This window comes from Scyliorhinus torazame, chromosome 6 (genome assembly GCF_047496885.1).
Source record: "Scyliorhinus torazame isolate Kashiwa2021f chromosome 6, sScyTor2.1, whole genome shotgun sequence".
Classification (NCBI taxonomy): domain Eukaryota; kingdom Metazoa; phylum Chordata; class Chondrichthyes; order Carcharhiniformes; family Scyliorhinidae; genus Scyliorhinus; species Scyliorhinus torazame.
In genome coordinates this window covers 325011816-325025246 of record NC_092712.1, presented here as the reverse complement: position 1 = coordinate 325025246, position 13431 = coordinate 325011816, and the positions used below count along the sequence as shown (strand labels likewise).

Sequence of the window (13431 nt, the reverse complement as noted above, 5' to 3'; positions counted from 1 at the left end):
CTCATAAGATCTTCCCTCCATACCAGGCAACATTCTGGTAAATCTCCTCTGTACCCTTTCCAATGCTTCCACATCCTTCCTATAATGCGGCGACCAGAATTACACGCAATACTCCAAATGCGGCCGGACTAGAGTTTTGTACAGCTGCAACATGACCTCATGGCTCCGAAACTCAATCCCTCTACCAATAAAAGCTAACACACCATGCACCTTCTTAACAACCTTCTCAAGCTGGGTGGCAACTTTCAGGGATCTTTGTACATGAACACCGAGATCTCTCTGCTCATCCACACTGCCAAGAATCTTACTATTAGCCCAGTACTCTGTCTTCCTGTTATTCCTTCCAAAATGAATCACCTCACACTTTTCTGCATTAAACTCCATTTGCCACCTCTCAGCCCAGCGCTGCAGCTTATCTATGTCCCTCTGTAACTTGTAACATCCTTCCGCACTGTCCACAACTCCACCGACTTTAGTGTCATCTGCAAATTTACTCACCCATCCTTCTATGCCCTCCTCCAGGTCATTTATAAAAATGACAAACAGCAGTGGCTCCAAAACAGATCCTTGTGGTATACCACTAGTAACTGGACTCCAGGCTGAACATTTCCCATCAACCACCACCCTTTGTCTTCTTCCAGCTAGCCAATTTCTGATCCAAACTGCTAAATCACCCTGAATCCCATGCCTCTGTATTTTCTGCAGTAGCCTGCCGTGGGGAACCTTATCAAATGCTTTGCTGAAATCCAGAAACACCACATCAACTGCTTTACCCTCATCCACTTGTTTGGTCACCTTCTCAAAGAACTCAATAAGGTTTGTGAGGCTCAACCTACCCTTCACAAAACCGTGTTGACTATCTCTAATCAAATTATTCCTTTCCAGATGATTATACATCCTATCTCTTATAAACCTTTCCAAGATTTTGCCCACAACAGAAGTAAGGCTCACTGGTCTATAGTTACCGGGGTTGTCTCTACTCCCCTTCTTGAACAAGGAGACAACATTTGCTATCCTCCAGTCTTCTGGCACTATTCCTGCAGACAAAGATGACTTAAAGATCAAAGCCAAAGGCTCAGCAATCTCCTCCCTAGCTTCCCAGATAATCCTAGGATAAATTCCATCCGGCCCAGGGGACTTATCTATTTTCGTACTTTCCAGAATTGCTAACACCTCCTCCTTATGAACCTCAAGCCCTTCTTGTCTAGTCGCCTGAATCTCAGTATTCTCCTCGACAACATTGTCTTTTTCCTGTGTGAATGCTGACGAAAAATATTCATTTAGTACCTCGCCATCGTTCTTCCCGCGTGTGCGTGGGTTTCCTCCGGGTGTTCCGGTTTCCTCCCACAGTCCAAAGATGTGCAGGTTAGGTGGATTTGCCGTGATAAATTGCCCTTAGTGTCCAAAATTGCCCTTAGTGTTGGGTGGGGTTACTGGTTTATGGGGATAGGGTGTGGGTGTGGGCTTGGGTAGGGTGCTCTTTCCAAGAGCCGGTGCAGACTCGATGGGCCGAATGGCCTCCTTCTACACTGTAAATTCTATGAAATCTTGTGGAATAAAACTAAATGTTTGTCCCCCTCCTGAATAGCTTTATACTCATTTAGAGTTAATGGGCGGGGTTCTCCGATCCTGGGACCAAGTGTTGACACCGTTGTAAACGCCGGAGCGTTTTACGACAGCGTCATCTGGCCCCTAGGATCAGCGATCCTGTGCCGCACAGGGGGCCTGCACGGCACTGGATAGTCTCACGCTGCTCGGGCTGCTGATACGAGCGTCAACACGGGTGGCGCGAGTTCGCGTATGCACGCAACGGCCGGCATGTGTTCGCGCCTGCGCTGCCATCTCCGCGCCAGCCCCGACGCAACATGGCGGAGACCCACAAGGGCCCGGCGCGGAGGAACATAGGCCCTCACCGGGATGAGCCCGCCCGCCAATCGGTAGGCCCCAATCGTGGGCCAGGCCACCGCGGATCCCCCCTCCCCTACATCAGGTTGCCCCCCTGCAGCCAGAACGGCGAGGTCCCGCTGGGAAGGACCTCACGAGAATGACACTGGCGGGACTTGGCCGAATTCGGCGGGCACTCAGCCCATCGCGCGGGGAGAATCGCCGGCGCAGCCTCCGACTGGCACTGCGCCGGCCACGTCGGCGCAATCTGTGGTGATTCTCTGGTCGCCGGAGAATCGGCGGACTGGTGTTGGAGTGGCATCGCATGATTCGCACGCTCCCCTGCCGATTCTCCAACCCGGCGTGTCCCGCTCCATATTGTTTTAGTCAAGCCCTTAATATGTGATTGCAATTAAACACATTAAGGTAGAAACCCTTAACTATTGTTAGCCATGAGTTTGAATTTTATAACATGTAAAATTATTTGAAGAATCACTTTGTACTCCTGATTTATTTAAGGAGTGAATACACGGGACGTGTTTCTCTCTCCCACCTCACCAGGGCCTGGATTCTCCCATTCTGCGGATATGTCCGCAGGAGCCGTCTGGGCTTACGACCAAAAAGTCGTCGCCGCCCTCCCACCGATCCTCCTCCCTTCAGAAGGTGGTGGTGAGCTGCCTTCCTGAACCGCTGCAGTCATTGAGGTGTAGGTACACCCACTGTGCTGTTAGGGAGGGCGTGCCAGGATGTTGCCCCAGCGACAGTGAAGGAACGGCGAGATATTTCCAAGTCAGGGTGGGGAGTGACTTGGACGGGAACCTCCAGGTGGTGGGGTTCCCAGGTATCCGCTGCTCTTGTCCCTCTAGATGGTAGTAATCGTGGGTTTGGAAGGTGCTGCCCAAGGAACCTTGGTGAGTTCCTGCAGTGCATCTTGTAGATGGTCCACACAGCTGCCACTGTGCGTCGGTGCTAGAGGGAGTGAATGTTTGTGGAAGGGGAGCAATCAAGCGGGGCTGCTTTGTCCTGGAAGATGTTGAGCTTCTTGAGTGTTGTTGGAGCTGCACTCATCCAGGCAAGTGGAGACTATTCCATTACACTCCTGACTTGTGCCTAGTAGTTGGTGGACAGGCTTTGGGGGGTCAGGAGATGAGTTAATCACTGTAGGAGGCCTAGCCTTTGGCATGCTTTAGTAGCCACAGTATCAATATGGATAGTCCAGTTGTTTCTGATGAATGATGACCTTAAGGGTAATGAATGTGGGGATTCAGTGATGGTAATGCCATTGAATGTCAAGGGGCGGTGGTTAGATCCTCTCTTGTAGGAGATGGTCATTGCCTGGCACTTGTGTGGCACGAATGTAACTTGTCACTTGTCAGCCCAAGCCTGGATATTGTCTAGGCCTTGCTGCATTTGGACAGGGACTGCTCCATTATCTGAGGAGTCGCGAATGGTGCAGAATATTGTGCAGTTGTCCGCCAATATCCCCACTTCTGACCTTATGATGGAAGGAAGGTCATTGATGAAGCAGCAGAAGATGGTTGGGATGGGTGGGCCTGCAGTGATGTTCTGGAGCTGAAATGATTAACCTCCAACCATCTTCCTTTGTGCCGGGTATGACTCCAACCAGCGGAGAGTTTTCCCCCTGATTCCCATTGACTCCAGTTTAGCTCGGGCTCCTTGATGTCATACTCGGTCAAACGCTGCCTTGATGTCAAAGGCAGTCACTCTCACCTCACCTCTGGTATTCAGCTCTTTTATCCATGTTTGATCCCTGGAATGAAGAACTTGTCTTATGAGGAACGGTTGAGGGACTCTGGATCTCTACTCGTTGGAGTTTAGAAGGATGAAAGGGGATCTTTTTGCAACTTACAAAATACTGAGAGACCTGTGAACGTGGAGAGGATGTTTCCACTAGTAGGAGAAACTAGAACCCGAGGACACAGCCTCAGACTGAAGTGTCGATCCTTTAAAACTGAGATGAGGAGGAATTTCTTCAGCCAGAGGGTGGTGAATCTGTGGAACTCTTTGCCGCAGAAGGCTGTGGAGGCCAATTCACTGAGTGTCTTTAAGACAGAGATTGATAGGTTCTTGATTAAGAAGGGGATCAGGGATTATGGGGAGAAGGCAGGAGAATGGGAATGAGAAAAATATCAGCCATGATTGAATGGCGGAGCAGACTCGATGGGCCGAGTGGCCTAATTCTGCTCCTATGTCTTATTGTCTTATGGTCTAAGCTATGTGTGCCAGCTCTCTCTCCTGTGCAAGAACTAGAATACATTTAATAATTATTTCCCACACCAGACATCTTAAGGGCCACTTGAGAATGCTTACTGATTCTGTATCATGTTGATGCTCACAGAGTTTTGTTGGAATTATGCAATCATATTTAATTTGGGTGTGGGGGGGGGGGGGATTAAGCCCGTTGGAAAAAGTTAGTGGACCATCAGATCCCTCAGTAAATATTTAAATGTATATATTATTTTCATTGTATTCAGAGCACGGTATACAAGTGAAACCTCTTGTAATGTTACTTGCGTAGCAAAATGTATAAATATATTTAAGTGTTTAACAGCATTCCTTTGTTTTCCAAAAGACAATAAGTTACTTTACCAACAGTTTTCATTGAGTCCTTTTCCCTGTGTCTTTGTGCAGGTACTTCTGTACTCCAGATAACGGCTACAGATGCAGATGACCCAACGTATGGAAACAGTGCCAGGGTGGTGTACAGTATCCTGCAGGGACAGCCATACTTTTCTGTGGATCCCAACACAGGTAGGACCCCTATACCTTTTGGATTTATTTATTTTCTCACAGTGTTTTGGAATGTCTATAACGTACTTGCCAAACACAAAATCTGGCAAGATCCAGGGCAATTAGGCAAAGTTTTAAAATGAAATTGCAGTGGTATAGTCTTGTGCAAAGAAAGGGAGATGTCCCATTCTTTCTTTCAGTGTCACATCAGTAGCAATCACCACGGTGGAATGGTGTCCTCCAAATGAAGAAAGATTTGCAATTATATCGCACTGTTCATGTCTCAGAATGACCTAAAATACTTTACAGCAAATGAAGTACTTTTGAAATGTAGCAGCTGTTTGTGTAGGAACCAGGAGTTTGTGTACCACAGCAACAATGTGTAAGTGACCAGATGATCTGTTTTTGTGATGTTGATAAAGTGATAAATATGGGCCAGGATGCCAGTGGTAACTCTCTTGCTCTTTATTGAAATAAAGCCATGGGATCATTCTGTCCATCTGAGAGGGGTAATAATGATACCTCCAATAGTGTAGCACTTGCTCATCGCGCCTCGTCAATAATGCACTCCTCCCTCATGTGACCCTCCTTCAGTGTGGACTGGGCTGTGTTTTGTTAAGTCACAAAAACACATTTTCAGTTCAAAGTCTGAAGTTTAAACCCATGACCTCCTATCTCAGAGGTGAGAATGCAACTTCTGAGCCAGAAAAATATTTCAAATGTGAAAATCTCAAACCTACAGAGTAAGGCACAAAAGGATCTGTCGAAGCTGCATTTCCAATTGTAGCTGAAGATCCATTTAATTGTCACTCAAAATGATCACCTCGCAGCATTTACAGTTATTGGCGAGAGAGCAGAACCTGCCTGTATTTGTAACTGTCATTTGTGGATATTAATCAGGCTCCCATTGGTATCGGGAACTCTTGGTCTGGATTCTCTGTTCCCCCAGCCGTGTGTTTCCAGCGTCGTGTTGCCAGCGGGAACAGAGAATGTCATTGGTTGGAGAATTCCGGCCATAGTCACCACTGTTGAGATTAGTCTGGGAATCAGAAGAGGAAAGAGATCAGTGTTCAATCTGTACATTCCTCTCCACAGTACTTGGTCTGATTCTTAACCCCCTACTAAATATGTAAGAAATACCAAAACTCCAATCCGCCTGGGAAATGTAGCTTTGGAAGCTAGTAAAACAGGTGATATTGATTCAGCTGCCATTTAGACATCTTCACTTCTTCTTTGAAATTCCAGTGAGATTTGTATCAAGGCCAGAATTCTCCGGCCGTTGAGATTTGCTCTTTTCGCCGGCAGCTCACCCCCGCCCACCAGTTTCCCCGCGGTGTAGGGGAGGAAATCCCATTGACATGAGGAGAGAATCCCGCTGCTGGTGAAAGTGCACTGCCGAGAAACTCGGGGCTGGGGACTGGGGCATCCTGCCCCATGTCTACCTGGTTCAATATCACCCTTCGACTCTCTTGTTCTAACCTCAAACTGAAATAACATGAATCCAAAATGAATTAAAAACAACCCGTGGGAAACTGTACCAAGCACCTTTTGAAAATCGATGTGCCCAGCATTCGCTCTGTTATTTCCATAAACAATAAGTTATTCTTTGTTGGAATATATCTCGCCTGTATCCTAATCATTTGCTGTTTGAATATTTCCCATGGTGAGTGCATGGGATTTTCAATATTCCTTTCCATTTTATCTGGGCTTTGCTCCTTCTCGTTCAATGAAATAGGCTTCGATTCCGAATCAAGTACTTTTATCATCTGGTGTTTCCTTTCCAATGTGGTCTCCTCTATATCGGAGAGACCAAACCCAGACTGGGTGATCGCTTTGCTGAGCATCTTCGGTCTGTGCGCATTCAGGACATTGACCTTCCCATTGCTGCCATTTTAACACAAGACCCTGCTCACATGTCCACATGTCTGTCCTTGGCCTGCTGCAATGTTCCAGTGAAGCTCAACGCAAACTGGAGGAACAACATTGTACCTTGCGGTTAGGCACGCTGCAGCCTTCTGCCCTCAACATCGAATTCAACAACTTCAGATGATCAGCTCTACCCCACCTCGACCCATTTGTTTTCATTTCATTTTAACTGTCTTTTACCATTTCTTTCTTTCTTAATATACATTTAATTTCCCCCCCGCCCCCAATCTTATCCACCTTTCAAAGAACAAAGAACAAAGAAATGTACAGCACAGGAACAGGCCCTTCGGCCCACCAAGCCCGTGCCGACCATGCTGCCCGACTAAACTACAATCTTCTACACTTCCTGGGTCCGTATCCCTCTATTCCCATCCTATCCATGTATTTGTCAAGATGCCCCTTAAATGTCACTATCGTCCGTGCTTCCACCACCTCCTCCAGGCACACACTACCCTTTGTGTAAAATAAATTGCCTCGTACATCTACTCTAAACCTTGCCCCTCTCACCTTAAACCTATGCCGCCTAGTAATTGACCCCTCTACCCTGGGGAAAGGCCTCTGAATATCCACTCTGTCTATGCCCCTCATAATTTTGTAGACCTCTATCAGGTCTCCCCTCAACCTCCTTCGTTCCAGTGAGAACAAACCGAGTTTATTCAACCGCTCCTCATAGCTAATGCCCTCCATACCAGACAACATTCTGGTAAATCTCTTCTGCACCCTCTCTAAATCCTCCACATCCTTCTGGTAGTGTGGCAACCAGAATTGAACACTATACTCCAAGTGTGGCCTAACTAAGGTTCTATACAGCTGCAACATGACTTGCCAATTCTTATACTCAATGCCCCGGCCAATGAAGGCAAGCATGCCGTATGCCTTCTTGACTACCTTCTCCACCTGTGTTGCCCCTTTCAATGACCTGTGGACCTGTACTAGATCTCTTTGACTTTCAATACTCTTGAGGGTTCTACCATTCACTGTATATTCCCTACCTGCATTAGACCTTCCAAAATGCATTACCTCACATTTGTCCGGATTAAACTCCATCTGCCATCTCTCTGCCCAAGTCTCCAAACAATCTAAATCCTGCTGTATCCTCTGACAGTCCTCATCACTATCCGCAATTCCACCAACCTTTGTGTCGTCTGCAAACTTACTAATCAGACCAGTTACATTTTCCTCCAAATCATTTATATATACTACAAAGAGCAAAGGTCCCAGCACTGATCCCTGTGGAACACCACTGGTGACAGTCCTCCAATTAGAAAAGCATCCTTCCATTGCTACTCTCTGCCTTCTATGACCTAACCAGTTCTGTATCCACCTTGCCAACTCACCCCTGATCCCGTGTGACTTCACCTTTTGTACTAGTCTACCATGAGGGACCTTGTCAAAGGCCTTACTGAAGTCCATATAGACAACATCCACTGCCCTACCTGCATCAATCATCTTTGTGACCTCCTCGAAAAACTCTATCAAGTTAGTGAGACACGACCTCCACTTCACAAAACCATGCTGCCTCTCACTAATACGTCCATTTGCTTCCAAATGGGAGTAGATCCTGTCTCGAAGAATTCTCTCCAGTAATTTCCCTACCACTGAAGTAAGGCTCACCGGCCTGTAGTTCCCTGGATTATCCTTGCTACCCTTCTTAAACAGAGGAACAACTTTGGCTATTCTCCAGTCCTCCAGGACATCACCTGAAGACAGTGAGGATCCAAAGATTTCTGTCAAGGCCTCAGCAATTTCCTCTCCAGCCTCCTTCAGTATTCTGGGGTAGATCCCATCAGGCCCTGGGGTCTTATCTACCTTAATATTTTTTAAGCCTCCCAACACCTCGTCTTTTTGGATCTCAATGTGACCCAGGCTATCTACACACCCTTCTCCAGACTCAACATCTACCAATTTCTTCTCTTTGGTGAATACTGATGCAAAGTATTAATTTAGTACCTCGCCCATTTCCTCTGGCTCCACACATAGATTCCCTTGCCTATCCTTCAGTGGGCCAACCCTTTCCCTGGCTACCCTCTTACTTTTTATGAATGTGTAAAAAGCCTTGAGATTTTCCTTAACCCTATTTGCCAATGACTTTTCGTGACCCCTTCTAGCCCTCCTGACTCCTTGCTTAAGTTCCTTCCTACTTTCCTTATATTCCACACAGGCTTTGTCTGTTCCCTGCCTTTTAGCCCTGACAAATGCCTCCTTTTTCTTTTTGACGAGGCCTACAATATCTCTCGTTATCCAAGGTTCCCGAAAATTGCCGTATTTATCGTTCTTCCTCACAGGAACATGCCGGTCCTGAATTCCTTTCAACTGACACTTGAAAGCCTCCCACATGTCAGATGTTGATTTGCCCTCAAACATCCGCCCCCAATCTAGGTTCTTCAGTTCCCGCCTAATATTGTTATAATTAGCCTTCCCCCAATTTATCACATTCATCCTAGGACCACTCTTATCCTTGTCCTCCAGCACTTTAAAACTTACTGAATTGTGGTCACTGTTCCCGAAATGCTCCCCTACTGAAACATCTACTACCTGGCCAGGCTCATTCCCCAATACCAGGTCCAGTACTGCCCCTTCCCTAGTTGGACTGTCTACATATTGTTTTAAGAAGCCTTCCTGGATGCTCCTTACAAACTCTGCCCCGTCTAAGCCCCTGGCACTAAGTGAGTCCCAGTCAATATTGGGGAAGTTGAAGTCTCCCATCACCACAACCCTGTTGTTTTTACTCTTTTCCAAAATCTGTCTACCTATTTGCTCCTCTATCTCCCGCTGGCTGTTGGGAGGCCTGCAGTAAACCCCCAACATTGTGACTGCACCCTTCTTATTCCTGATCTCTACCCATATAGCCTCACTGCCCTCTGAGGTGTCCTCCCGTAGTACAGCTGTGATATCCTCCCTAACCAGTAGCAAAACTCCACCACCCCTTTTATATCCCCCTCTATCCCGCCTGAAACATCTAAATCCTGGAACGTTTAGCTGCCAATCCTGCCCTCCCCTCAACCAGGTCTCTGTAATGGCAACAACATCATAGTTCCAAGTACTAATCCAAGCTCTAAGTTCATCTGCCTTACCCGTAATACTTCTTGCATTAAAACATATGCACTTCAGGCCACCAGACCCGCTGTGTTCAGCAACTTCTCCCTGTCTGCTCTGCCTCAGAGCCACACTGTCCCTATTCCCTAGTTCTCCCTCAATGCTCTCACCTTCTGACCTATTGCTCCCGTGCCCACCCCTCTGCCATACTAGTTTAAACCCTCCCGTGTGACACTAGCAAACCTCGCGGCCAGGATATTTATGCCTCTCCAGTTTAGATGCAACCCGTCCTTATATAGGTCACACCTGCCCCGGAAGAGCTCCCAGTGGTCCAGATAACGGAAACCCTCCCTCCTACACCAGCTGTTTAGCCACGTGTTTAGCTGCTCTATCTTCCTATTTCTTGCCTCACTGGCACATGGCACAGGGAGTAATTCCGAGATTACAACCCTAGAGGTCCTGTCTTTTAACCTTCTGCCTAGCTCCCTGAACTCCTGCTGCAGGACCCCATGCCCCTTCCTGCCTATGTCGTTAGTACCTATATGTACAACGACCTCTGCCTGTTTGCCCTCCCCTTTCAGATGCCCTCTACCCATTCGGCGACATCCTGGACCCTGGCACCAGGGAGGCAACATACCATCCTGGAGTCTCTTTCACGTCCATAGAAGCGTCTATCTGTGCCCCTGACTATCGAGTCCCTTATTACTATTGCTCTTCTGCGCTTTGACCCTCCCTTCTGAACATCAGAGCCAGCCATGGTGCCACTGCTCTGGCTGCTGCTGTTTTCCCCTGATAGGCTATCCCCCCCGACAGTATTCAGAGGGGTATACCTGTTCGAGAGGGGGACAACCACAGGGGATTCCTGCACTGACTGCCTGCCCTTTCTGGTGGTCAGGCATTTCTCTGCCTACACCTTGGTTGTGACCACATTTATATAACTGCTATCTATGACGCTTTCCGCCACCTGCATGCTCCTAAGTGCATCCAATTGGCGCTCCAACCGAACCATGCGGTCTGTGAGGAGCTCTAGTTGGGTGCACTTTCTGCAGATGAAGCCATCCGGGACGTTGGAAGCCTCCCGGACCTGCCACATCTCACAGTCAGAGCACTGCACCCCTCTAACTGACATTGCGTCAATGAATTAGTAAATTAAAGTTAAAAGTTAAAATTTAAAAAACAAAGTTACTGTTAACTATCTGTTTCCTAGCACTAGATTTCTCCTATAAATGTGAAAGCTAAATATAGTACTCTCCGATCTCTGGCTAAGATACCCCTCTAAATTATAATTAAGTAATTATGTATAATTAGTGACCAATGCTTAATGTTTTTAATTTAGTGTAGATTCCCAACCAGCCACTCAGGTCACAGCTTTTCTGTGATGTCACTTCAGTTTCCCCCCCCCCCCCCCACACACACACAATTTGAAAAGGTAATAAAAGTAAAAATGAGTAAAAATCACTTACTTACCTTCTGAGGGTCTCAGATGTTCTCAGGTTCTCTCCCTGACAGAGACTGCTCCTCCTCCTCCTCCGAACGGCTCCCGAAACTAGGCCGCGATGTTTTTAAATCTCCGCTCCGACTCGCAGCTCCCGCTCTTTTTAAATCTCCGCTCCGTCTCGCAGCTCCCGCTCTTTTTAAATCTCCGCTCCGACTCGCAGCTCCCGCTCTTTTTAAATCTCCGCTCCGACTCGCAGCTCCCGCGCTTTTTAAATCTCCACACCGACTCGCAGCTCCCGCGCTTTTTAAATCTCCGCTCCGACTCGCAGCTCCCGCTCTTTTTAAATCTCCGCTCCGACTCGCAGCTCCCGCTCTTTTTAAATCTCGGCTCCGACTCGCAGCTCCCGCGCTTTTTAAATCTCCGCTCCGACTTGCAGCTCCCGCGCTTTTTAAATCTCGGCTCCGACTCGCAGCTCCCGCTCTTTTTAAATCTCGGCTCCGACTCGCAGCTCCCGCTCTTTTTAAATCTCCACACCGACTCGCAGCTCCCGCGCTTTTTAAATCTCGGCTCCGACTCGCAGCTCCCGCTCTTTTTAAATCTCGGCTCCGACTCGCAGCTCCCGCTCTTTTTAAATCTCCACACCGACTCGCAGCTCCCGCGCTTTTTAAATCTCCGCTCCGACTCGCAGCTCCCGCTCTTTTTAAATCTCCGCTCCGACTCGCAGCTCCCGCGTTTTTTAAATCTCCGCTCCGACTCGCAGCTCCCGCTCTTTTTAAATCTCCGCTCCGACTCGCAGCTCCCGCGTTTTTTAAATCTCGGCTCCGACTCGCAGCTCCCGCGCTTTTTAAATCTCCGCTCCAACTCGCAGCTCCCGCTCTTTTTAAATCTCCGCTCCGACTCGCAGCTCCCGCTCTTTTTAAATCTCCGCTCCGACTCGCAGCTCCCGCGCTTTTTAAATCTCCGCTCCGACTCGCAGCTCCCGCTCTTTTTAAATCTCCGCTCCGACTCGCAGCTCGTGCTCTTTTTAAATCTCCCCGACTTGCAGCTCCCGCACTTTTTAAATCTCCGCTCCGACTCGCAGCTCCCGCTCTTTTTAAATCTCCGCGACTCTCAGCTCCCGCACTTTTTAAATCTCCGCTCCGTCTCGCAGTTCCGGCTCTTTTTAAATCTCCGCTCCGACTCGCAGCTCCCGCTTTTTTTAAATCTCCGCTCCGACTCGCAGCTCCCGCTCTTTTTAAATCTCCACGACTCTCAGCTCCCGCACTTTTAAAATCTCCGCTCCGACTCGCAGCGCCTGCTCTTTTTAAATCTCCGCTTTGACTCGCAGCTCCCGCTCTTTTTAAATCTCCACGTCTCTCAGCTCCCGCACTTTTTAAATCTCCGCTCCGTCTCGCAGTTCCGGCTCTTTTTAAATCTCCGCTCCGACTCGCAGCTCCAGCTCTTTTTAAATCTCCGCTCCGACTCTCAGCTCCCGCGCTTTTTAAATCTCCGCTCCGACTCGCAGCTCCCGCGCTTTTTAAATCTCCGCTCCGACTCGCAGCTCCCGCGCTTTATAAGTCTCCACACCAACTCGCAGCTCCCGCTCTTTTTAAATCTTTTAAAATTCCTTCACCTTGTCCTCTTTGCTTCCACCTTACCTTCCCCCCACATCTGCAGTTCATCCTCTGATGTTAGTTTCCCTGCTGTTTGACCTTTCACATCTTTTGTCCTCTCTGGGGACTGTCATTAGCACTCTTTCCCCTTGGTTTCTGTGGCCTTTAGCCCCCGGTTTCCCTGGGTTTCTGTGGCCATTAGCACCCGGTTTCCCTGGGTTTCTGTGGCTATTAGCACCCGGTTTCCCTGGGTTTCTGTGGCCATTAGCACCCGGTTTCCCTGGGTTTCTGTGGCAATAACTCATCTTTCATTCTCACTCCACAGTGTAAATATTTCCCACTTTCTCTGTCTGTTAGCTTTGACAAAGAGTCATCGGACTCGAAGCGTTCGCTCTTTTCTCTCCCTACAGATGCTGCCAGACCTGCTGAGATTTTCCAGCATTTTCTCTTTCATTTGAGATTCCAGCATCCGCAGGAATTTGCTTTTATTCCTTTCCAATTGTTCTGCTTGCTGATTCCGGGATCTGTGGCCTGTGCTGAGATTCAAAGTTGAATCTTCATTCAGGGCAATGAACCCCTGCTCGCCCTTTCCTTTTTTAAAATAAATTCCAATTAAGGGGACGATTTATTGCGGCCAAACAACCTGCCCTGCACATCTTTGGGTTGTGGGGTTGAGGCCCACGCAGACGGGGGGAGAATGTGCAAACTCCACACGGACTGGGAATGTGGCAGGATTGAACCCGGGTCCTCGGCGACGTGAGGCAGCAGTGCTAACCGCTGTGTCACCGTGCCGCCCTCTCTCTT

At 48.2% G+C, this 13431-nt stretch overlaps 1 protein-coding gene across 1 annotated transcript in view; it reads left to right on the top strand.

Moving 5' to 3' along the window:
- The window catches only part of LOC140425634 (cadherin-18-like), a 479986-nt gene that overhangs the window by 126311 nt on the left and 340244 nt on the right, over positions 1-13431 (top strand). Inside the window, exon 3 of the mRNA XM_072510145.1 lies at positions 4537-4656. Within this exon, the coding sequence (XP_072366246.1) occupies positions 4537-4656 (120 nt within the window). The remainder of the gene's footprint in view (positions 1-4536; positions 4657-13431) is intronic.